The sequence below is a fragment of the Haplochromis burtoni genome, unplaced genomic scaffold (genome assembly GCF_018398535.1).
Source record: "Haplochromis burtoni strain Fernald_Lab_line unplaced genomic scaffold, NCSU_Asbu1 Contig_277, whole genome shotgun sequence".
NCBI lineage: Eukaryota > Metazoa > Chordata > Actinopteri > Cichliformes > Cichlidae > Haplochromis > Haplochromis burtoni.
In genome coordinates, this window is record NW_024582638.1 from 49,755 (window position 1) to 76,407 (window position 26,653).

Consider the following 26,653-nt stretch of genomic DNA (forward strand, 5'->3'; position numbering starts at 1 on the left):
TCCATCCATCTCCAGGCATGTCGAGGAGAAAAACATGACGATCCAGTTACCCCTGCTGATGCAGTGGATAGCAAAGTAGAGGTGTTTGTGGATGCCAGTGCCATACACACGCTCCCTGCTGGGGCTGATTTCATCATGTGCTATTCTGTGGCTCAAGGTGAGTCTTCTGGCATTTGACTAAAACTTTTGATTTTTATTTGGGCTCAGAGGAAATATCAAAGACACTGAACTGAGTGTTTTTTTAATCATAGGGTAGATATGTGATGTTAGAATAATTGTATCCTCAAATATATCTAATAGTTTCTTCTGTTTAATATAATTAATAATAATATAAAGCTAAAATGTCTCCACTTGGCTACCAGTGACACATGATTACAGTGTCACAAACTGTCCAGCTAGTGTTATACACTGTTTGTGTATTTGTATTTATATGTCTAAGCTCATTTATCGGTGATCAGGAGCTGGACCAGTGCCTAAATAGGTTTATTTTTCTTAATAAAACAGTACAATTGAGCCACTATAAATCCTGGTGTAAAGCATTTAACATTTCATAGCTTTCTAAAAATCCATACTTCTTCCATTTGCATTTTATTCACCTTCCATATTAACTTTTCTTTTCAATATTTTTTAGGTTATTACTCACACCGGGAGACTATCAATGGCTCCTGGTATATCCAAGATCTGTGTGAATTGCTCCAAAAGCTTGGTGATACCCTGGAATTCACAGAGTTACTCACGCTGGTCAATAGAAAAGTGTCCATGAGGAGTGTTCTGAGAGCTCGTGACCTACACGCTATCGGGAAGAAGCAAGTACCTTGTTTTGCTTCAATGCTCACCAAGAAACTTTACTTCCGACCAAAAAAGTAACACTGTCACACCTCAGTCTTTCAATAAGGGGGTTTATGTGGGTTTTTTTTTTTTAACTAGATAGGGCTTCTAAACAGGAATTTACACTTGGCACCAGATTAGGACTAAATGTATATAATTTTCTGCATCACCATCTGAATATGAACACATGCAAAGTGACCATCTAATGCAGTTTATTGCTTCATTCAGCGCCTGTTAGGCTCTATGGGGGTCATATGTAAAACATGTTTCTTTGGCAAAGAATTAGTGTTGTTCTTATGGCAAAAATTTAAATAACTAAACAGTGAAAACGTGGTTTCCAGAAGATTAAAACAAACAAACAAATGAACTCTTTAATCTTGGCCAGACTTCCCCAGTTATCTCTGAATGCAAACCAATAGTTGGGATTATAATGGAGTCTAACCCAACAACCCCTACAGTAACTGATATTTGAACTGTTGTTGGAAATAGAGATGCTGTTTTACTTAGCGAGCACAACTGTGGCTGTCTTCTGACTAAGTTGAATATCCATCCATCCATCCATCCATCCTCTCCTGTTTATCCAATTCAGGGTTGTCAGGGCCAGCTGCCATAGGTCGAGAGGCAGGGCACACCCAGGACAGGTTGCCAGTCTGACTAAGCTGCTTATGACACAAAATATAACAAGATCTAATGAGTTTATAGAGAACATCCAACTGAAAATCAGTTGTATATACCTCAGGCCTGTAGTTGTGTCTATCCATCTTGACTGCGTTAGTAATGAATTAATTACAGAGTTTGGTGATATCAGCTGTTGAAACGACCACTCTGCTTGAATTTAACACAACTAAATGGCACTTATCTCGTAAGACATAAGGTCCCAGAAATATATTTCTCAGATGTCCACTTTCAGGAATTATTTCCTGAGTATTAAAAAGAGTTCATGTGGGAATGCCAGGATGTTCAAGTTAGTGGCTGAGCTTCACGTTTCTTTTGATGATCAGATTTAATTCCATACAAAGAAAATAGTTTTTAAATGTGATTTGTGGTTTTAGTCCTTTAAGCATAATGAGACAACTGACATTTAATTTTATTATATAAAAGAGAAGGCAGACATGCCTGGAGCTGGAAATGAAGAAAAGGCACTACAGGCCACAGGAAAACTAGCAGAGATGTTTTGTTCTGGGGGACAGGGGTGTGTAAAAGGCAACAAATTTGCCAAAACAGGCAACATTAAAACTACTGTCATCGTTTAAATACTGCCATTGATGGCGTAGCTGTGTTAAATTTGGTATTCCTGTTATTTTTTTCTATCCCCGTCCATGTGGATTACAACCCATCTGTATTCAAATCATGATGGTTATGAATCAGTCTTTTTTGGCTGCTTCGTAAAACTACTGAAATAACTTTAGTAGTACAGAACGATGCCTTACTGCACGGCAGTGCGTTCAGTTTGCCTTCTTTTATAACAAGTTCAAAGCACATAGTTTACAGCGGCCTTGTACACAGAGCTGTTCACCGGCTCAGCGCTGTCTGTGGAAGCTGGAAACCTCAGGGAGTCTGTTTCACGGGTTTTTGAGGATTTTTTTTTTCAGCCAGACAAATATTTTCCAGTTCATCTTCAGAAATAGGCGACATGCAGTGCATTCCACTTAAAACTGGAATTTCTTAGTTCTTAGCTGGAATTTTCCGGTGGAATGCTCCTACTCATCAGTTTCATTATCTCACTATAAGCCTCAAGTAGCCAACACTTTAACAAACTGTCCAAGCACTACATAAACAGTGTGTTTCCTTAAGCCTTACTGCTTTACAAAGGGATTTCATGTTCTTTATGTGTCAGTAATTTATAGTACATTTACTCCTGCATATTTGCACCTAGACGACAATACCAGTGTGAAAAGTACCTCAGGGAGGAGGGTGTGTTCTTTAAAGTTGTACTTTGGACCTAAAACTGTGTGTGACGTGGGTGTGTGTGGCGTGGGTGGGTGAATACGCCAGAATAAACAACAATGCTGTATGTTTGTGGTCATACTTTAGTTACTTTACTTGCCCTCAATAAAAAGGTGTTTTATAAAAATCTTTGCGTTTGCATTCTTTATTTAATAATCCTGTAACGGCCACGATGCAGATTTAATCAAAGCGCTTCACAATCACACAATCAGACCAGAAAGACACCAGATTCAAATGAGGTTTGGGAAACATTTCATTTCATTAGCAGTCAATCTTTGTTCTATTTTTTTTTCTTTTGATATATAATTGGCATCATTATTAATACTTAAAGAAAACAATTTCATGGATTTGAGATAAAAAGATGCTATTATCAAAATAAAGCAGGAAAATTAGTTTTGTTTTTCCTCTGTTAAAGTTTGAGGGACCATCATTCATGGCTTGGCTTCATTTATGGCTTTGGCTGGATTTGTTCAATTGGTAGCTGGAGTTGGGTTGGATATCTCAGACGCCTCAGGTCTTCCTCCACCTGAAACGCAGAAAACACAAAATCAAAGACTGTAAAAGCAGTTGTTCATACCTTTTGCAGGTTTCTGAAAACAATTTATCAGAGCTTTTATTTTTATATTTCCTTTAATAATAAAAAAAAAAAACCAAAAAAAGTCCCTGCAAAATTGGTTAAAAAAAAAAAACAAACACATTCAGTAACAAAGATTCTGACTATTTAGTCATTTATTGTAAAACAAAACAGTCAGCCAACCTGGGCCAGCTTGTCTTTGAGTTCATTGTATTTTTCCACGTTGAATCTCTTTTTCCTGGCCCCCTTATAAAAATAACGCAGGAACTGCCTGTCCTGGGCGTCTGGGTATACATAATCCTGTAGGAGAGAACAAAGTAGAGTAATTATTTAAAAATATATCTGCACACATGACTATTTTACACAAATGAGCTTTAGGTGTAACTAAAATTTGTTTTGTTGTAACACTTTAGATTTTTTTTAACATCTAAAGTGTAAGATCAGCCTTCTAAAGGAGGTTATTATCATTTCTTGGGTCTAGAGAGTTAGGCTAGATTTTATGGTTTTTTCCAGACTATTAACTGGGCAGAGAAAATTGATGTATTTCCCAAAATGTGATCTTGAAATGATCAGAATATTTAAAAGGAAAAGCATTTTGAAAGTCAGTGAAAGTTCTGGTACGTGACTTGCTGAGTAATAGGTTCTAACTGCTAGTTGTCAGTTACTCTGATAAGAAGTCAAGTTGAGCCATATTTATTTACACTACAAACAGCCTTCACCCCTTCAGAGCAACACAGGACATCTTTATTGTAGCTTCCATGTTGTTTTCACAGTCCACAATATATCGCACGCCCAAGTCTGAAGGAACAACTTGTGAAATGGCCTGAGGAGCACCTGTCATCTACACCTAGAGGAAAACGATGAAGTCGGTCAGGTGTCTCTGAGTCTTACCTGTTTGGTGAGGATATAGTAGGCGAAAGCTGCCATGCTGGTCGAGTAGGTGATGAAATACGTGACGGGCTCCATGACGTCCCACGAATAGACCCACCAGGTGAGCCAGGCCAGGGCGCCGCCCTGCACGGACAGCAGCGCCAGGCCAACATACAGAGCCCTGGATGTCTGGAAGTCTGCTTTACCGGACAGGTCTGCCTTCATCTTTCACCAATAAAATGCAGAGAAAAATGGGTTACCAAGTCTTTAAGGCTGAAATGTCATCATTACCTTTAAATGAAGCTTTCAAGCAAGTATAACAAGGTACAAAGTAATTTCATGGGTGAGTGGTTGTTGCAACACATCGAGTACCTTCTCCAGAGGAGAAAGCTCCTGTTTGAGGTTGTCCAGTTTCTCCAGGAGCTCCCTCTCCTTCAGCAGCTGGTGTTCGGGCTGGTGGAGCGCCGTGTGCAGCAGGTGCACGACATGTTTCATGTCCTCCAGCTCCATAGCGTGCTCAGCAGATGCACACACTGCAACGGAGGCGCAACAGGGCAGACAACGAGGAGAAAGTAAAAGTGAAATATGAGAAGAATAGAAGATAATAACCACATTTTATCACCAGGATCAAGTGTAATTGGAAAACTGCCAAATGGAGAATTTATGAATGGAGATAAATGTACCCCTTTCAGGAGCGCAGATATTATAAACTGCATTGTTGATGACAAGCTGAAAGTCCTTGTCCAGCAGGGCATCGATCAGCGTGCTGTTGGCAATGCGCTCCCCATCTGTCAAAGCAAACGCTGAACTGAATTAACTTTATCTTTTATACCGTGAAAAAACAGGTTTGCTGGCAGAGGGACCAAACAAATTCAATAGAACATGAAAGCAACAAAAAGTTTATCAAATAAACCCCACAGTGATGGACAAAGTCAGTAATTTACACCTTAAAGAATGTAGTTCAGCACTGCATAACTACAGGTCATGTATGGGAACGAGAGCTGTGTGGAAAAAAGCTCATCTGCTAATCTCTGCTGCTCTGGTCTAACATGTCCCGTCTTCTAAAGTGATAAAAATCTTTGCCACAACCTGCCTCACCTGTCCCCTTCATGGAAAAATACACTTTTCACAAGTTACCCTTAAGGTAACTTAAGGAGGACTGCATCAGATACCCTTCCTAACCGCTCTGGTTCCCATACCAACTCAGATGTGAGTGGCTACAAAATGATTAGAAGTTTGAAAAGGAAGCGTGGAGTACTGTTACAGAAAATTGCCCTATTTTTCTCCACTGTGTCAAAACATGGCACGCTCAAGGCAACACATAACTTTGGTGAGAGACACAGGTGTGTGAAGATCGTGTAGACCAGTGTAACCTTGTGCCACTCCCTCCTGCTCACTGAGGAGCCACAGAGGTTTGCAAGACTATCTGCATGTAAAATACCCTGCAGTATTCCCCAAAATTGCACGGTATATGAATTTCTTTTAAAAGCAATGATCTGTGCTACAAGATCATAAAACAGACACCGCCCTGTTTTAAAGGGCAGGGAACCGTGACCTATTGTACTACAAACAGCCACAGTTACTCACAGTGGAAGGTGATTAACTGATAACTGCTCAGTGTAAATGTGAAAATGAGTAAATGATTATTGTGGAGGCATCTTGCTTGACTGGCTATCGTTCATCCTTTTTGTGCGCAACCCGGCGAACCAGACCGACTGCACCTGTTGCATACTGAGCATGTCTTACCTTTAGAGAGAACTGAGGCGGTAGCTCCTGGGTCCTCTTTCTGCAGCTCGCCGATCAAGTCGCCCACGCTCATCAACATGGGCCTTAAAAAAAACAGACACTTCTCATTCCTGGATGGCAAGGGGACTTCCAGAACCAAACGCCCATGTTTGTACTTCAAAGATGCAGCTGCTGCACAGTGAAGGGGGTGGGGGTGGGGTATGGACAGTTTAAGTGTTAAGCTTTGCATTTATTATTCCAATTATGTGCACAGATAAGGCCAGTCTAACCACCCACAAGTAAAGTCACAAACCAGGTGCACACGTGTGACATAAAAGTTCAATATTATGTGGATGTAATAACATCAAATTACCACTAGAGGGAGCATTTGTAGCGTAGAAAAGAGCTGGATAACTTCCAAGTGAAGGCCTTCTGTGCTGAACCTGTAAAGAAGGATATGAAGGGAGAATGAATGAAAGGAAAGAAATGACTCAGTTTTTTTCTTTGTGTTCTCACGTACACACAGACACACACACAGACACACAAACCCCGCCCTTGGCAAACTGTCATGTCAGCAGATGTTGGAGAGTAAACAGATCCACGGAATACTAAAAGGAAGCATCCGAACAACCAAAAAGAAGCACTTGGAAACCTTCTGCCACAAGCCAGTTCACAGTGGTGCTTAATTACACCGTGGCTTCCTAATATGCTTTTATGTCACAAGGAACAAACTGATGCATGACTTTAATTCTTTTTGTGACAATGGTATTAAATGCTTAAATGAAAAACAAGTGCATTTGTAAATATGAGACGTACTGTCACACAGTGAGACCTCAGGTTTCTCCCAGACTCCTGAGTATGGAGAACACATCCACTGAGAAGCTCATTATTCTAATCAGCAGGAGTACTTCTTTGTCCTACGCTTGGCATTCACTGGGCGTAGTCCTTCTGCCGTCTTTTTAATGCATGCTTGTATGCCTACACAGTGCAGGTATTTAAGTTGCAAGCATAATTTAACACACTAAATACTAAAGCGCACTAAATCTGACCACAATCTGCACACTCAGAAAGTCAGAAGGGTTCCCGCTTGGATACATCTTCATCCCACTAATGCCCAGTGATGCTGCAGACACTCTCCCATCCCTTGGCCTTCAAGCTGGGAGTTTGGTCAATCAATATTACATTAAAGAAGAACAAGGGAGCTGTCCGTTTTCATGAGAGGAAGGGGGCAGGCAAGTCTCCTATCACAGGAACATAGACACGAAGAGACCAGATGTGCCGTTTCTCACGCAGCTTTGGAGTGAGCGCTTTAAGAGGGAAAACGTTGTAAACGAGCAATAAGTAACACGCACTTTAAGCTGAAGCTTAGCCTAAAACTTTTAGTACCGCAGTGGTTCAAGCAAACTGTGAAAGTGCTTTAAAAAGTTACTGACAATTACCTAAAACCTCAGGATACAAGGGCTTGTGTATCGGTTATGTATCACACAATGAAGAAAAATGTGGACAGCAAGAGTGAAGCAAATTGGTCCCATGAGTCAAATTCGAGTTGCTCCAGATAGAGATAGAGAGCAATTAAAGGCTGCCCACACTTGCGGTGAAACCAATATGAAGGTGCCTTCTGTCTGATAGCACACACTGAAAAATGTCTAAAAGCTGCAGTGCACTGGGTAAGGCAACCTGAATAAGCTGTAGTGTCAAAGTCTCAGCTTTCTTATCAGGACTGTAAAAGACGTCGAATTAGTAGAATGAACAGGAACATCGTGAGATCCTGACACTCCCTCACTATAATTTGCCCGTAACAAGTTAAATATCCATTTACAGCACGCCTTCCCTCCATCCCTTATAGAGACCATCTACAACATATCCACTACCCCTCCTCTGCACACGTCCGAACCACCTCATCCTTGCCTCTCTTACTGTGTCTCCACCCTGCACAACCTGACTTTCATTCCTCCTCTCTCCATCGTATACTTGCTCCCTACTCTCACTACAGATCATAATGTTGGCTGTGAAAATCATAGTCCACAGAGACTCCTGTCTGACCTTACCTGTAAACCTGTCCTTCACCAATGCAGACAAGGAGTCCCACCCCTGCTGCACACCTCAGCACTGTCTCACTGTCCTCATAAATGTCACGCACGACCCTTTCTGCCACTCTTGACTTTCCTCAGACAATACCACACTTATTTAGCCTTTAAATGTTCAAATATACAACATTTGAGAGGCTAAAAACATACTTTTGCTTCCCTGCTAACAACTCGCCCAGAAAACACTGCGGGTAGACCCACACAGCATGCTGTAGGGCAGTCCACATTAAACCACAGGTAACCATTTGGGCCTGTATGGGTATGTCCACATTAAGGCCATAACCTACAGTGAGGGACAGAGCTTTGTTTTAAGGGCTCACAAGCGAAAATAGATCGACAACAAGTGGCCCAACACACCCAGAGAGATTTAATATTGATAAGTGCTTTGTGTGCTGTTTTCAGGCGCTGCCAAATTTGACTTTTCACCCAGTCACATTAATCCCGGAAAACATAACCACGTTATCCAAAGTGGTCAGAAATAATCTAGTTATTCTGTCACTACAGAGTTAACCTGTGACACCAAACACCTTCCCAGCATATTTAACAACAGACTAGGAAAACCTTTTACTTGCCACCTCTGCTCCAACAGTCATTGTGCTTCATTAAACTGAGAGTTGCAGGCATTCACTGCCAACACACACGATAGGTGCTTGAAATAAAATGCATTCAACACTAGACTCGCATTAGCAAACAGTTCAGGCCAGAAGCGGTTTAACGGCTGGTGTGAGCGCAGCGAAGGTTTTTGCTCTCTTTGCGCATCGGTGATCTGCTAATGTGAAAACAGCAGAGCTGAAGTTAAGCATTAAGGACGAGGACTTTGATGTCTGTGTGTGTGTGTGGTGTGTTGTGTGTGTGTGTGTGTGTGTGTGTGTGTGTGTGTGTGTGTGTGTGTGTGTACTGGTGTGTGTGTGTGTGTGTGTGTGTGTGTGTGAGAGAGATCACTGACCGGAGACAATTCAACAGCTGAGTGCCTACAGGCATTTTATATTCTGTGTACACACGTTACCAATCCCATTTTTAAATCAACACAACGTGGCTACCATGGCAGATAATACAGCTTCAGGGCTGTGTGATGAATAATAGTCCACTTCCAAAGCCATGCTCTCAGCCCTCTGTTATTATAGGCTCTAACACACTGCATGATAAATACTGACCTTCGTTTGTCTCTTACCTTCCTGTGGCAGCTACAAAGAAAAAAACCCCCATTAAAGAACAATTTGGGAATGCTAGCAAACCGATCAACATTTACAGGGTGACAGATGACCTCCAAAGTAGATTGTAGGGTTTGAAACTGAAAACTGAGGCCCAAATCAAATGTTTTTATTTGCATTTTCAATTTTCACCTTGAAATAGGCAGTGTTTGAACATGAATATCTCAAAAACTATTACAATCAAAAGCCTGAAATAACACATGGCCTTTCTTACCATAAAGAAAATGGATCAGAGCTGTAACTGGGACGGAGTGCCTGTTAGTGTCATTCTAATTTAACCTGAGTTTTCCAGCTCTTCCAGGACATTGTGCATGCCTACAAGGATTGTCTGGGAAATGAAAAACATGCACATATGTAATACAATTACTTCTTAATTATAATTACAGTTCTATCTGGAAACTTTTCTCTTTGGGTTAGACTATCTACTGATATTCTGTTTCTGTGGAACAACTTGACATATTTGCTCAATCTAGCATGAAAGCTGAATGAAGATTTTCTTTATTTTTGTATATAAAATTTAATTAATAAAATATAATTTTGCATTAGTGTTCAGTTGCAGGTCCTGGTTCATGTTTATGCTATCTTTAACAGTTTTTGAGACATTTATGTTCAAACATATTATTATTATTATATATATCCAAATATCTCTGGACCGTAAAGTTGTTAAGTAAATTGTAAGCGGCTGAGCAGAAGGTCCCATGATGATTTGTAGCTGTCAGGGGATCAGTGACTGGTCTCTATGGCTGTGTGACTGAGGCTTTAGCAATCAATTTCACAGTGGCTGCTCACAAATTCCGGCAAACACTCGCCAACCAATCAACAAATACACATTTCTCAGTTCCACTGACCCAAATTAATGGAGTTTAAAATTGGCAAACAGTTATCAGCTACAGCTGCCTGTGCTGGCATCCACCTCCCAATCAGCATGCTTATTTCTCCTGCACAGTTTGACATGTTAACATGGTGGCATATGAGGATTGAAACTTCCACTTTGGCTTCATTTTCACTGAGCTCAAGTTTTACTTGAGCTACTCTAGTGCAAACAGCCGGACCCGCCCATAGCTTATGCAGCACACATACATGACTGGTTATCCCATCCTGCAAGTTGAAGACTGTAGTGCCTGAACAAGCCCACACATGACAAACACATGAGTAACAGCTAACCGAATGCCTCTCATGGCACAAAACACGCCTGACTCGGAGAAACGATTGGGCTCTCTGCTTTGGCAGAAATTGCCATTGCCTAAATTTGTCTTCTTATCAAAACAAAACACACTTCCATGATACGCAGCGCATCAATATTCAGAGCGCAGAGTGGTCGTTGTCTATCTATTGTCCTTCACACATTCCTGGAGCTGCAGGGAACATCACTGCACATCTGCCCCTCATCACCGAATCGTTTCATCCAACTGTTCTTTCACAGAACAATCAGCTGAAGGTGTATTTACGCCGTGAGCTAAGCATTTTTTATTTATGTCACGCAAACAGGGAAGGAGGAGAGAGAAGCCGGGCGGTGAAAACTTGGGAATATGGTGACAATCTGCCAGCCTCTCTCCTTCCTCACGCAGAGGCTGTGGCTTGCTGCTCCAGTAATGATCGGCGTCTATCGCCAGCCTCATTTTCCCTGCAGTCTTCCATCAGTTCCCTCCATTATCAATCCTGTCACAACTGAGCTATGGCCTCCTAAAGGAATCGGCTCCCACTCTGGCCACAGATTTGATATTGCCAAGCAAAGGGGAAAGAGATTTTTGCAGTCGCATAAGGAATCATAAGAGAATAACTTACAGTGTCTACCCAGCATGACCCGAGGCATAAAGAAAAATGTGCGAGCGTGATAAACTACGGCTGCCAGGAGGAGAAATTGAATTACTCTGTGTTGCCATTATGATTGAGAACAGCCAGCACTCTGGCATGAAAACGATTTGCATTGAACCATTTATCTTCTCCTACTCAGTTAATGATCCGGATCGCTTAAGAGAACAAAGAGAAGGTGGGAAGCGGGAAGAAGATGACTGCGGGGTTGGTGTGCTGTACGAACACGAGGCTGAGGTTGTGTTTCATGCAAATACAATGAATAAGACGTTTTGTAACACTATTAGACAAATAGCAGCACACACACAAAACCAATTTCTCCAAATCAAAAATGGCTTCTGGAAATACAAAGTGAGCTTTAAAAGGAAGGCGCAACAAGCAGAGCGTTCCCATCTGCGACCACTGTACAACTGCACTAAAAAGGGCGGAGCACGTACTCACATTTAGCCCATTTCATCTTACAGTTAGTCATCTCTCAGTCCAAACGTCCACATTTATAAGCAACTCATCATTCCCTAAGCTTATCTCAGCAAAGAGTGGTACAACTTTCAACCCTGAATGCCACAGAGAAGGAGCTGAATACTGAAAAACATGGAGGAGGAGGAAAAAACAGGAGGGCAGAAATTAAGGAATTCATGTGGTGTTCGCAAAGGTCCAGAACAGACGGATCTAAAAAAGTTGATTAAAAAGGAGCAGAAAAACAAACGCAAAGCCGATACAAAAAAACCCTCTGAGTGATTCACATTAACACTTTAGTGACACATGGCTTAGCAATGCTTCATCACAAGGTCACAACAGGACAAGAACAGCCCATGTAGATGAGTATCAGCTATAATGAGTTTACTTATTAAACCCTCAGTGAGAAAAATGCCCTCATTTACACGAGGATTGAAGAGGAGTTTACTTGTGACTATAAACACCAGAGCAACTTTCACTACTTATCACACACAGTGCAGTGCTCTGATGGGCTGTTATCACAAGACCATAACAATGCAGGGTCAACACCGTCACACCCACTGTGCACATGCTTCTGTAAAGACAGCGGCACCATTACCATGGTATTAAGCGAGCTACTGGAATGTTCCTTTGACTGGATGTGCTTTAAATCTGTTCTAAGTTGATCAGCGACTGTTGTGGCACAGATTAGGAATAATATGGTTTTTTCGCTTTATGTGTATTAATGCTATTGTAAAAATATTGATTGAACTGAGAACTATTATTATCTAATTTTAGATACGCCTGTAGATGTGGTCAAGCTGAGCTGCTGAAGTTCAAACCCAGAATCAGAACAGAGAAGAAAGGTGGTTTAAGTGACTTTGAACGTGGCATTGTTGTTGGTGCCAGACGGGCTGGTCTGAGTAGTTCTGAAAATGCTGATGAGCCATCTCTAATGTTTACAGAGAATAGTCTGAAAGAGTAAATATACAGTGAGCTGCAGTTCTCTGAGAGAAAAAGCCCTGCTGATGGCCAGAGTGCCGATTACTGACAGGAAGGCAACAGTAACTCAAATAACCACTCGTTACAACAATGGTATGCAGAAGAGCATCTCTGAATTAATACAACGTGGAACCTTGAAGCAGATGAGCTGCTGCAGCAGAAGACCATGCCGAGTGCAACTCATGCCGGCTAAGAACAGGAAACTGGCTGCACTTTGAGGCTACGGCCTTCCTGCGTATTGTTGCTGACCATGTGCACACCTTTATGACTGCAGTCAATTTGATTTATTTAAAACATTTGATTATATGTAAAGTCAATGTGTTTACTATATAAACATAAAAAACTATGTAGGTCTACAGGCAACAAAAAGTACAAAATGTTACAAAGAATTCCCCCAACCATAAAACTACAGCCTGCATCGATGCCAGTGGCCCATCTACTTAATAAATTCTATGTTGTTCTATGTGCAATCCACCAGTTGCTGATGGGCGAGCCAACATAAGACAGAGGAAGGGCATTAGTGTAATGGCAAATGTGTTATTTTTGTACATTTGTGAGTTTTTTTTACTTAACAGAAAAGTGTCAAAGTGTCAAAGTGACACTGACAACGACTCTCTCTTTTCATGTTTGACGTAACACAGTTTAGGAAGCTTTTATGGTAACAACATGTTTACTGTTTCACTCCACACACGAATTACGCAAAGAGAGGCGTGTCCGTAAAGACAAATTACATGAAAATTACACGTTTTTGTTTTTTTTGCTTCATTTATCTAGGGCCTGTTGTCATTCATTATCTGATCATTTTCCAATTCAAACTTTTCTATTAGCTCAACTTCTTTACTCCTCTCAGGTCACCCTGCCCCACCTTTTCAAGCTGAAGAAGTGCTGTTGCATAACCTCTGATGACACCTTGCATAAACATGTAATTTTTCCCCTCTTAAGAAGTAAACTTAGGAAACTTGCTGTGTGACATCACATCATGAAAACGAGTTCTAAAGCTCGCTGCACTCTCACCAAACCACAGTACTGTTCTTTCTACACATTATTGTATTGAGCAACGGCTTCCTCTTTAAGCAACGCTGGACCACAGATGACGAGATCAGTTCTTGATATCTGCTGAGCCTTCTTACAATTAACAGTCACTTTATTTGTTGCCCTAATGAATACAAGTATCTGCACCTGGCATGGCCACACTTGGTTGTCAGGCTTCTTCAAATTAGATTTTACAGTGTTTGCCTGCCCAGTGCCAAGACAATAAAAAAAATGAGCAAATAGTTATGCCTAATTTATCCTACCCCGGTTGTGTCCTTTACTAAATTCCCAACTGCATGATGCTCAGAATGGATGACACTGTGCATCTGCCAAATGCTGATTGGTCAACTAGTCGGCCAGAGCAGCGGCAGACTTCACCGGGAACGGGAGAACATTTTTTAGAAGTAGGCTGCAAACAAACTCACTTGCAGATGACTTTATCATGTGTCCTGCCATTGCACCTCAAGGGCTGTTCAAACAGACCCGTATTATAAATGCTCCCAAAAGCCTGACGTCTCATTTTAGCATTCCACACATATTCAATACACTAAACTAATGCTTTTGCGTTTTTTCATCCTGCTTAGCCCCATTGATTCAGCACTTTTGTGGACGCACAGAAACAACGCTGATATCGATTCTCTCATCTGAATGTGTGAAACTGCAAACAACTAACAGCGAGCAGCACTTGAGTTTCCTGCAGGCCAGTCGGGTTTCTCTCAGCCTCCTGAGAATTAAAACATCCTTGTGTTATATGTTTACCTGTATAGCATTACAGCAGTGACGGAGAAGCCCTAACTCCCTGTCACGTCTCTGGTGAAACTTTTGCAAAAAGATCATATTGAATGTTTTGTCTCTAGTGGAATCTCAACAGGGAAAGGCTTGTGTTACAAATTCATAAAAGACGTGGCCTGAATATGAATATCGCCCTATAGATACCCAAAAGAGATCATATCTGAATTCTGAGCAACTTAGGCCAAAGGCTGCTCACAGTGCTTAGTAGCTGTACGTACTCTTACACGGTGGTTTTGAACTGAGGATTTCTGTGAACCTAGCTTTCTGCTGTCTCATGTACAATCTTCAGAGTGACCTCTGCCTCCTGCACTCAATCAAGTCCTCTGATACACTGCATTGGAAGGAATCTGATTAAAAATTGGCAACTCGCTGTGTGGATTCTAAAAGCCAGATCTGTACATTTGCATGCAGCCATGCTCTCTGCTTTTCTAAGTGCATTACATTCCTATTAAAAACATTCTGTGGCCCAGCTGCTCCTTTACAAAAGACACTTTCACTCTGAATGGCCCGTTTTTGGGAGGTAATGTAATTTAGATTCTCTGAGGTTGATACGTTTCTGGCTGGGGAAAGAAAATTACAAAAAGCAGAGAAACGGAACATTTTATAGTCTAACTGAAATCTATCTATCGCTCAATATAGGCCGGTCTACAGAATGAGGAGGTTAAAGACCACAAAACCTTTGTGGCAGAGCATTCCCAGTCTTTATTGTTTCACTTCCTGTCTTCTAAACTGCCAAATAAAGTGGAAAGAAATTCTGAAAACGACTTTATAAAACACACTAACTCTGTTCTTTTTGCAGCCGATATGAATTGTATTCTTTTTGCTGAAACATGGGTTGCTGTAAGGATTTCGCTTGCTGAAGCTCCACTTTTATATACGGTCCAGTCTAAAAATAAAACTCATCTTAGTCATTCTGGCTTGTAGGAGTGAGTCACTGCATCCTGCCCCTCTGACAGCTTCCTTTTTTTTCCAATCCAACAAACTCTATCTCAGCATCCATCTATGGAGGCTCTGATTGCACCGAGCAAAACAGAAAAAAACAAAACAGTGTGCACTGTTCTCCCTGCACACTCACAGATTTGAGGCACCTTAATTGAGATCTGCCTGCCTGCAGCTGAGCTGACCAAAGCAATTTCATGCAGCGGGCGATAAAAGATGTGGGCTGAACTGGTGCCTTAATAAAACTGTGAGTAAAAGCTTCACTACAAAAAATAAATAAATAAATAAAATCTCAAGATGATGCTGTGATGGAGCGTGGGTTTTCACTTTCTGCAGCATTTCCCTGCTGCACTATTTCCTGACTGTGGGCTGGACACGTTTGTTGATGGGTGACGTATAGCTGCATGGTAGTGCAGCTATACGTCCAATACCAAGTAAATACAGAGCCAGTATTGCCAATACAGATACCAATACTTTTACTCTATCATGGCAGGTTTTGTATGGGTGAGCAGTGTCTCGTGACTTATGGGACGAATCATTGTCCATTTGCAAATTATGAACACATTTTAATGATCACTAAATCAATGTGATTTTTACTTTCCACAATAAATACCAAAACAGCTTTTCATATATTTTGAAACAGTTTTTAACAGCCTGAAATTTTAATCTACCTCTCCTTAAAGCACTTAATAAATCAATAAATCTGAAGCTAGTAGCACAGTATAGATCCTATCACTAGTATCGATCAGACACTTTTGTATCGATAGCCTCGATATTTGGATCGATCCTCCCAGATCTTCTGTACAGGCTCCACAGGCATAGAGACGACAGGAAAATGAAAAAAAGTTTTTGAGAAGCGCTCAAAATAGAGACAAAAACAGCGTCTTGTGCTTCAACAGGAAGCCACGGCACACTTTACACTGTGACGCCCACGAGGGACTCAGAGTACAGCGTTTATTTACCTGGTGTAGAAATGTAACCGGGCGAGCGGGTCTGAGACCGCAGCGTAGGGTCTGAACACTTCCCACGAGTCCCGTCGCAACTTTGCACACCGCCCGCACCGAAGCCATCGTCAGCCGGTAACCGTTTTTAGCCGCCTCGCTGGGGCATGCCGGGAGGAGAGAGGTCCAGGACGAGTACCTCAGAGCTCCGTGTTTCACTTTAAAACGGGCTGCTGTCTGTGCGTATAGCAACAGACAGGAGGATCGCTACGGGACCCGGAGGAGGAGGAGGAAGAGAGCAGGCTGAGCTGCATACCATTTCCTCCTGACTACACCCGCGCGCTCTCTGCCAGACTCCGCTTCCTTTGTCCCCCACCCCTCCTCTTTCTTTCTGTTGGGTCTGTTTTGCGTGAAACAGCAAGTGGGAAGCATATGCGCCTGCCAGGCTCACGGGACTGTAAGCCGACATCCCAAACATCACCCCCTCTCCTCTCACGAATCATCACGAGTTGGTCTGATCGCTAAAATAACAAATTTATATGAGGCTTATTAGGGCTGGAGCCGTTGTAACGTTACACTTTGAAGTCTTCATAACTTCAAAGGGTGAACTTGGCCAAGAGCTCCACTTTAAGCATGCCACCCACAAATCGATTTCCTCTGATCCCACATTTAAATAGGCCCTTAGAGATAAAGCGAACTTTCTAATCACGGCGTTACGTATGAGCAAGGACTGCATTTCAGCTGTCAGCCAACAGGGGGAGCACTTACAAATATGTGTCACTGACATAAAGGTCAATGATGCGCAATTCTTTGTTCTTTCAAATACAAAGATGGATAATGTCAGAAGTTTCAATCTATGGGGTCAGCATTTGTGTGCAAAATCCATGTAAGCCAAAGATTCAGGCCTCAGTCTGCTGAAGCATTTAAAGACAGCTCTTTAAATGTTTGGCTCTGTATGCGAGCTTCTTTCTGCCACTGTGGGGGGAAAAGCTATCTGTAAGTCAAAGTGTATGCTTATTATTTTATTAATTTACATGTAATAAGTCCAAAATGTTTACTTGTACAGAAATTAGAATCAACTAGTCAAAATGTTGCGACAATAACTTCAAATTGATTGCCCTGGGCAAACAATTTGAGTCTGTGTCTGTGAGTGTAGATATCCCTGATATGGACAGGGTTTGATATGGAACTATTAGGTATGATGTGATATGAACTTATGCAAAGAAGCTCCAGTAAAGTTAATAAATCAATAAAAATAATAGATTGAGTGTTGTGCAGAGAGGTATCCTGCTGTCCAGTGAGGTTGGGCTCATAGACCATAATCTACTGCAGTGCAAGCAGTAGGAAGCTGTGCACACAATGAAAAATGTTCACACTGCGTTCTGTGTATCATCCCCAGAGCGAAGTATGTGCTACGGCTGGTGTATTGTGTCACAGAAAATGCGAGCATAATGGTCTTGAAAGCAGACAGGTCAGATAAATCTGTCATGAACACTCCCATCCGGTGATTTATAATACTCCAGTCAGCCACAATATTAAAAGCACTGACAGGTGAAGCGGCAATGTAAAGTTTTTTTGAGAAACCTTGGGCCCTGGCATTCGTGGTGGATAATTCTGCAGCATTCCACCACAATGCGCGACTGTTTAGAGAACAGGTCCAGAGACCCTGAGGCGAAACACAATGGATGAAACAGCCTTCGAGCTCTCAGATCTGGAACAGGCCCCACCAACAGACACCTCACACTGCAGCCCACAGGAACTGGCAACATCCCAGTGCTACACACTTCAGCACAGCCCTGTAGGTCTCGCTTTCCATGCCTTGAAGAATCTGAACTTTTTTTCGGGGGTGGAATACACTAAGTTAGGGAAAAGCTGTAATAAATGCTGAAGGTAATGGAACATTACTGTCATTAATCACCACTGAGTTTAAAATATTTACCTCCACTGTGTATGCATTTCATTTTTCTAAAGTACCCCACACACTGGACCAAATGCCAGTCTGGAAAAATGCACTTATATTAGCCTGTTCATTAATATTTAAGTATACCATAGTTAAGGCAAACACTTGATCAGCACAGTGTGAGCTGTCTTTTTAACCTGCTGGCCTTGAAGCGTGACAACAGTGACTTTCTTTGAGCGCACACTTGAAAATTATGTTCTGCACATTGTGGCGTCTACTTCTCTACTAGATTTATGTGGCATTTTATCAAACAGTAACACAATGGACCCTCTTCTATACTAAGAGGGGGGGTGATTCCTAAAAGCCACTCTTCATTTGTCAGAAATTCTTTCTTCATGCAATCTGCTTTAGTCCACAGTGGTGAGTCTTTAAAGACTGGTGAGAGGCATCAATACTCCCAGAGAGAAGATGCATGACGGAAAGGCTAGATGAAATCGATATGCTCCTGTGGCCACTGAGGCTGTTTTACTGACAGATTACTTTGATTTAAATGTGCATTTGTCCAAGATTTTGCAGACAAACTGCAAGGAATTGTTGCCTTATTAGCACACACAGTGAAATTGAATGCTGTTTACGGTGAAGTTTTCTGCTTAGTTGTTGTTGTTCTTCTGGTCATCTGTTACCCGTCACCTGCTGCTAGATTTATGCTCTCGTTTTGGCCACACGCTGGTGGATTAAGACTGCAGCAGGGCTCTCTCGCTGAATGAAGTTATTCAGGGGAAATGAGCCAGGTTTCATTTTCTAATGAGTTGGCAAATGTGCTTCGGGCCGTTGAAAGAAGCTTCACTTTAATAACAAAATCTGCTTGCACAGAGAATTATGTAGTAGTTAATTATTTAATAGCGAGGTGATGCATGGAGTGATTCCATATCTGTGATGACAAAACGTTGAAAGTCCAAGTGATCACCGAGCGGGAATTAACACATTGTAATTTATGACTTTCATTTTATCTTCATTTAATGTTTGAATGCCCTTCTAAACTACGAGCTGTTGTCTCCTTAAAGCATTTTTCCACTATGAAGAATGATGAAAGAAGAGTGAAGATATTTTAACAGCAAGGCTATAAACTGGAGAGATTATATCTCTCGGCTGGCCTGGGAACGCCTTGGTGTTCCCCCAGACTAGCTGGAGGGGGTGGCTGGGGAGAGGGAGGTCTGGGCTTCTCTGCTTGGGCTGGTGCCCCCGCAACACGGCCCTGGATAGGTGGAATATCAGGACTGGTGTACTCCTCAGAAGGTTTGTATCTTATGGATACTTGGCACCATCTTGTGGGCGCTAAAAGGAACATAATTTCTGCAAAATGAGACTGTCTTTGTGACTGTAAGATAGTCTGTTGACATCACTTTCACACATTGTGTGCATTCTGAGCTTGTGACAGATTCAGAGTTTAAACAATGACTCCAAAACGAGTCCAAAATAAACAGTTGTGTCAGTTTAAGTATTTTAATATCTGTAAAAAATGTACAGGATGTGGATGGGGAGGCTTTTGCATACCTCTCTTTTATACTTTAGCTGAAGTGTGTGCATCACTCGTGTAATTCCTGCAACATTTGACATTTATGAAACGTGTGACTCCCCATAAACAGTGTGGCGGTGGTCTGATGATTTAGGAGCAAAGTGTGTGACAGTCAGTGCTCCTTTGTGTTTCTCGCTCTTGAAGTTTTTTTGCAGCTTTGCTGAGATCAAGTTTCCACCGAGGATTTTAAAGTGCTGTGCACTGCCCCCTTAACCTTTAGTGAAGCTGCAATTTAACACCAAGGAAATCGTTCTTAGCTTAGAGTAACTCCTATATTATATAACATACTATAAGAATAGTATGTTTCCCATCCTTACAGTCAGCACTGATATGGTGTGAAGCTTGTTTCTAAAAGATGAAGTGAATGTTTCCAAGCTGTTTTCTTAAAATGTTATTATCATTATTATTATTATTAGTAGTAGTAGTACACTTAATTATGTTATCATTATTATTATCAAGGTAGTCGTGTGAATATGACTATTTTCATCAGCTACCTAAAACATCTGTTCTGATGATCATTAAAAATAATGACTCAAAAGTAATATATCAACAACATATTCAACAATCTCTTGTACCAGATTATCAAAATAAGCTACAGTTGTCCTTTGACAACCGTTTCAAACATTAGCCCTCCAGTTACTAGAGCCTAAACTAGTATCTGGCAGTTTGTAGTCACATTACGTGACATTATGTGTTGTGCCTTTAAAACCTAAAATAAAAAGTTTGGTTTCCTGAATAAAAATAGTGGGGTCTTCTCTGAGCCTCCACTATTTTTTGGAAAGAGTCCTATGAATAAATGGAAAAAGCACTGAGCCATTTGTTAAACACAGCAGCTGAGTGGAGTTTTCAGCTCCAGCTGCTGTTAAAACTGAAGAACTACAGATGAAGCATCAGACAACGCACCATGTTCCCGGGTCTATGTGCTTTGGTCCGTTTGCTTTAACAACAACAAACGTGGATGTTCTTTGTGTGATTTACTAACAGTGAGCTAATCTATACAGATATACACTATATACTACACTATATACACTATATAGTGCTCTTTCTCTCTCCAAGAGACCAAGTTGCATACGTGAGTTTTTTTCATCTGTAGGCCGACTGTTTTGCCTCAGTCTGTGCTGCATGCAGAATTCCAACACAGCCTACATCCATAAGTTTAAAAATCATAATGACAGCTGAATTTAATTCAGTTGCATCAGTTTGTGGGTGCATCAAATCACTCTGCCAGCTGCTATTTCACAGCGTAAAGAAAATGCAAAGCCCCTGACGCCCTGTGACGAATACAGAAGAAGAAATTCATAATCACACTTGTTACCGCTGTATTGGCAGGAAAAACATTTTAATACAAAATCACAAAACAACACGAAAAGACGAACCTGGAACTCTAATAGACAACAAAGAAAACAGAAAAAAAATTACAGATTTTTGTTGGAAATGTGTATGGAAGAACTGGTTAAGCGAGTGGTAAAAAAATCAGTCGCAGTCATCAGTCAGGAAGAAGTTGTAGCCATCTACACGAGGCTTACCAACAAGCTCTGGGCTGAAATCGATGATCAATTTGATGAAATTCTTTTAATGAAAGCTATTAAGCATCAACGACCATGTCGGACTGATTCCGTAGACCAGAACCATTGGTGTTCAGTTGCCGAAAAGTGGCGTGTGTTTGAGCAAGAATACGACATATTCATAGCCGCTGCCCATTCCTATAAAGATGCCAGAACTAGAGCGTTCATCCTGGTAAACCTGGCCAGCTCTGAAGATATCGAGCGGGAGCGTGCCTTCGTGTACGCGGGGGAAGGGGAACACAGACGATTAATGACTGGAGCAAAATTGAGAGAAGACCCAGAATGTCTCAAACGCAAATTCCACGAACTGTGTAATCCTCAAACAAACATAACTATGGAAAGGCACAAGTTTAACACCAGAAACCAGCGACCAGATGAAAGAACATAGTCTTACATGAGTGACGTGAAAAATAAGGCAGGCAGTTGCAGATTTGGCCAGCTTAAAGACGAGCTCATCAGAGACATACTCGTTTGTCCCATGATGCATTGAGTTTTTCCTTTTCAGTCACCCTTTTCACTCACTATGTGTTAATAGACCTCTCTGCATAGAATCGTACTTGTTATTAATCTCTATCTTCCACAGCATGTCTTCTATCCTGTCTTCCTTCTCTCACCCCGCAGCAGATGGCCGCCCCACCCTGGGCCTGGTTCTGCTGGAGGTTTCTTCCTATTAAAAGGGAGTTTTTAATAATAATAATGGATTGCATTTATATAGCGCTTTTCGAGACCCTCAAAGCGCTTTACAATTCATTCACTCTCACATTCACACACTGGTGGAGGCAAGCTACAGTTGTAGCCACAGCTGTCCTGGGGCAGACTGACAGAAGCGAGGCTGCCATATCGCGCCATCGGCCCCTCTGGCCAACACCAGTAGGCGGTAGGTGAAGTGTCTTGCCCAAGGACACAACGACCAGGACAGACAGAGCTGGGGATTGAACCGGCAACCTTCCGGTTACAAGTTTTTCCTTCCCACTGTCGCCAAAGTGCTTGCTCATAGGGGATCATTTGATTGTTGGGTTTTTGTAGGGTCTACCTTACAATATAAAGCGCCTTGAGGCGACTGTTGTTGTGATTTGGCGCTATATAAATAAAACTGAGTTGAATTAAAAGTTTGTGGCATAACTAGTGACAGCATGAGAAAGCAACTGCTGTGTGACAGTGACCTAACTTTGAGCAAAGCAATTGAAATGTGCCAGATATGTGAGTAGACAGATACAAAAGCTCTAGCAGCTCCAAAACAAATGGCAGCAAAGGTGGATACCTTGCATCACACAATAAAGAAAAAACATCTACAGAAATTCAAGACAAAGACAGGCAACGAGCGGCGGGCAACACAATCAGAACAGAGTTTCGCTCACACAATAACTAACTGCAACAACTGTGGGGGCAACCACGAGGCAAAAAGAGATCAATGCCCAGCATATTGCCAGCAATGTCATAAATGCAAAAAATGGAATCACTTCCAGAAACGCTGCAAGTCATCACAAACAAGGGGATTTAAAAAGAGATCCGTAAACCACATTGAAATGCAAGCGCCCAGCAGCGATGAGGAAATGTTCTTTGTGAATGGGATCGATATAGACACTGTGAATCCCTGTTTTCTGTGCAAGAATTACATATTCACCACTGTGCATATCAATGGAAAACCAATAGAGCTCAAAGTGGATACTGGCGCCAAATGTAATGTCATGCCAGCTGACCTTTTTGCACAACTGAAACAAGATGAAAAACTCCTGCCATCACAGAAAACCATACTACAAAATCCTACATACGGTACATACTAAAAAAATATAGGAACAACATAAACGCTTTTTAAGGACATAAAAGTAAAAAAAGGCAGATAGTAGTAAGTAATAAGGCAATAAACCATTCTGAAAGCTTCTGTTAAAGGTGTCAGCGGATTAAGATACATGATAAGAAACCAGGAGTCAGCCTGGAGATTCTTTGTCACCACTGAGACAAAAATTATTACATTATTTGTTATTATATGACATAAGAGTCAATAGAGATGATTTTATAGACAAAATTGATACTGCATAATTTAGAGATTACTTTCTGATTTTAAATTAGATCTTACAGTAAAGTACATCTCTATTTTTCTGTGATTAATGACAGATTAATGAAAAACCAGGCAGACAGTAACAGCAAAATAAATCTGTTTGCTAATGAAAGTTTGTGTTGAAGATGTCGACGGAGGAGACACCAAGATCTTTGGTCTCAAAGGTTAATCAGTGGATCTGCCCTCCCCAGATCAAAATGTGACTTCAAGGAGGAAATGGTTCATTGTACACTTGAATGACTAAAAGTTTATTACAAATTAACTGTGTGCTGATAAAGAACAACACACAACAGAAACCACGTTAACAAGTTTGCAGATGACACCACGGTGGTGGGACTCATCAGGGACGATGATGATGAGCCATACAGAGAGGAGGTGGCACTCCTCTCTGGCACTTTGGTGCAAGGACACAGAGGACCTGTGATGTGAACCAATCCTTAACACCTTCTACAGAGGCACCACAGAGAGTGTCCTAACCAGCTGTATCACAGTCTGGTACGGAAACTGCTACGCGTCCAACCACAGAGTCCTCCAAAGCCCACCAACTGTTTACTCCTCTTTCATCCGGAAGATGACTCTGCAGCATCAGGAGCAAGTCGATGAGATTGTGCAAAAGTTTTTCCCCCCCAAGTAGTCCAGCTCCTCCACACTGGACACAGGATAATCCAGTGCTGTTTGTCTTCATCAGCTCAGTCCTGGTCCTGTGTATGAAAACTTCCCATCACAACCAAAGGAGGAGGATGAAGTCCACTACAGCAGGGTCCACTTTAGAAAAAGGCATGTGGTTCCTCTTTATTCCACCATACAGTCAAATCATCCTAGAAAACAGGAGTATTCTCATTATGCTGCTGTCAGCTTCAGCTCTGACGGAGCATCTGGTGTCACTCCAGAAGACACAGACTTACAGACTTACTCTACTGTGAAAGTTTGAGAGAGAGTGTTCAACAACTGCTTATCCAGTTCAGGGTTGTCATGACAGGGTACAACCTGAAGAGGTCACCGGAAACTCAGCCAACCTAATCAGAAGAAAAATGGTCAGTTGTTGACAGCTGTTGTGCTTCGCTGAGCCTTACTGTGTCACTCTCTCTCTCTGTCACATTATTTGCTATTTCTCTAGTCTACATTTATTAGGAGACTAGAAGTAAATTACATTTATTACTATTATCTCTGTTCTGGCAGTGAGTGTAACTACAAAAACACATTTGTATGTTCTTTTTCTACCACAAGACACACCTTCTGTGTCCCACAATAAATATCACTGACTCAATTATGTGATGTTAAGTCATATTGACTATTTGTTGTTCAAAATGCTTTTCATTGTATGCTTATTATCCGAATAGTTGTCTCATAAGCAATGACGTCAGTGTTATTGCTGTATAAGTCACAAACAGGAAATGCTCTGTTAGTAAAATATATTTTCAATTGCTTTGCTATGATAAGATTTTTAAACTTCATTAAAGTACAAAATTATGATGATCTCATTAGAAAAGAAGATTGAAATAGTATAGATCTGTTAAGTGTTTGGCAATGAAATGTTCTTCTGAAGAGTTCAGTGGTAATAAACCAAGATGCACATTTAAAACTAACAAGTGTAATTTCACATTAACAATAAAATAACAGAGTTGTGAACATTTTTACTGTTTTAGTGAAGCTGCAAATGAGACAACTGCCACCAAAGCAGAATTCAACTCAGTGTTGCAGAAACAGCAGATTCCACAAATTCATGCTCTATAGGAGCCACTATTTGGAAAAACTGAAGATAATTTATTGAGAAATTAATTAAGCCATTTGGCAATTAGTCTCCTATGATCCATCACGGCAGAACAAAAAGACAGTGGTGACAGGATTTAAGGTAGGACCCAGAGTCAAGATGGTGGTGATGATGAAGATGAGGCTTAGATGTAACTCTAGGTGACATGGGTGAGGTGGAGATGAAGAAGAAGTGGGTTGCATGAAAGAGAGTCTACAAGGGAGAATGAGATTTAAAGCGTGACTTTTTAGCACTGTTTACCTTTCACATTGCTGCTGGAACACCTGAATTTCATAATTGTAGTGTAAATGTGTAGTTAAACTTCTTTACACTGACTGAATGGGTTTTGCTGGTCCGAACCACTTAAGAATAAAGTCCTCTGTTCCTGGTTATAGTTTCCAGCCTCCACTGTTTTCCTTTTTTCTCATTGTTAAGTCTCCGTCTCTGTGTTTGGAGTTTTCATATTGTGGTAGACTTTGGTGTCTTGTGCTTTGTATTTAATTGTACTTCTCTTGTTTCGCCTACCTCAGGTGTATTTAGTTCTCCAGCTGTGTCTCATTTGCATTCTCCCTCAACGTGTGTGAGTGTGTGTATTTAAAACCAACGGCCAGTGCATGTCTTTACCCGTCCCAGAGTGTTTCCTGTTTCCGTTCGCCTGTCTTCCCTGGATTATGTTACCATTTAGGACTTGTTATTTGGACTGTTTCAGCCATTATTCATTAAAGATACTCTTTAAGCTTCAGCTCGCCTGCCGAGGTTTAAGTCTGCGTTTGAGATTTGCATCCATACCTCTAAACGACAACTAAACACTGAACTTAAACAAGCAGGACACATCCACACCAGTAGCTGGTGTTTTGCGCCTTTGGTATTTCTTCCATTTCCTTTCTGTGCCCTACTCATGTATTCAGCCATAGCCCCTTGTCTTGATCAAGTGCTGCTTTCCAGTTGTTAAAACCAGTTAAGGTAAAAACTACATCCCTGCCATTAACAGTGCTGCCATATTTCTGACAGGGGAAACAGAAGCATTAAAATTATCGGGGAACACTCCCTTCAAATGAATATAACAAGGAAGTTACCCACTGTTTTGGTTTTGTTTGTTTGTTTTTAAACACAGTACTGTGTTACAGTAGAAATCAGCTAAATTGCAATGGAGATGAGTTTTATTGGAGCAAAGATCATCTTGAATGACTGACTGGTTTATATAAACCTGCATTCTGCTGTGGCGAGCTGAGATGTTTTCATATGTCAGATCTGAGTTAATCTGAAGAGAGCAGATAAATAATATAAGCACTGGGTTATTTAAAAAGTAAGGGTTATTTTTTGGATTTACTTTATTCAGATGAATACATTAATGTTTATTTGCAAGTGTAATAGGCGGCGCCATACAACAATATTTTGTTAGTGTGTGTTAAGTGTTGTGGCAGTGCAGGGTTGACGTAAACTATTAAGATAAGAGATCAGAGGATTCTCTGTCAGACAGATGTGTTGCATGCAGAGAGTCATTGTGTTGTGCATGTCCTGTCTCAGTCTTTGTGGCAGCAGTTGAATTAGCCAGATACTGGGTGTCAACGACGTGATAGAGAATAAATGATTATTATTAATAATAAT

The 26,653-nt window shown here is 41.2% G+C and overlaps 2 protein-coding genes across 3 annotated transcripts in view; one reads left to right on the forward strand and one right to left on the reverse strand.

Annotated features, from left to right (window-relative positions):
• The window catches only part of LOC102307163 (caspase-6), a 6,583-nt gene extending 3,681 nt beyond the window's left edge, over positions 1-2,902 (forward strand). The window contains exons 7-8 of the mRNA XM_005939993.3: positions 16-157; positions 632-2,902. Of these exons, the coding sequence (XP_005940055.1) occupies positions 16-157; positions 632-867 (378 nt within the window). The 3' untranslated portion in view covers positions 868-2,902. The remainder of the gene's footprint in view (positions 1-15; positions 158-631) is intronic.
• A 108-nt stretch (positions 2,903-3,010) lies between these two features.
• On the reverse strand, positions 3,011-16,540 carry LOC102306856 (mitochondrial calcium uniporter dominant negative subunit beta). 2 transcript variants are annotated; one of them, XM_042227709.1, is made up of 8 exons: positions 16,217-16,540; positions 6,318-6,387; positions 5,966-6,133; positions 4,903-5,007; positions 4,592-4,752; positions 4,241-4,444; positions 3,533-3,649; positions 3,011-3,301 (listed from the first exon to the last, which is right to left on the reverse strand). In XM_042227709.1, the coding sequence occupies exons 1-8, from the start codon at positions 16,322-16,324 to the stop codon at positions 3,224-3,226; spliced, it is 1,011 nt and encodes a 336-aa protein (XP_042083643.1). In that variant the 5' UTR covers positions 16,325-16,540; the 3' UTR covers positions 3,011-3,223. The 2 variants fall into 2 exon arrangements, with proteins under 2 accessions (XP_042083643.1, XP_005940054.1); XM_005939992.3 differs by having other exon boundaries at positions 5,966-6,136; positions 16,217-16,538.
• Positions 16,541-26,653: the final 10,113 nt, after the last annotated feature.

What these genes read in the sequence shown, in the direction of transcription:
- LOC102306856 (XM_005939992.3), bottom strand. Translation starts at nt 16,324, where the DNA reads ATGGCTTCGGTGCGGGCGGTGTGCAAAGTTGCGACGGGACTCGTGGGA. An exon ending in CGCCTCAGTTCTCTCTAAAG is followed by an intron (nt 5,008 to 5,965) that starts GTAAGACATGCT and finishes TTGCTTTGACAG; the next exon opens with ATGGGGAGCGCATTGCCAAC. An exon ending in TCAAAGACAAGCTGGCCCAG is followed by an intron (nt 3,302 to 3,532) that starts GTTGGCTGACTG and finishes TCTGCGTTTCAG; the next exon opens with GTGGAGGAAGACCTGAGGCG.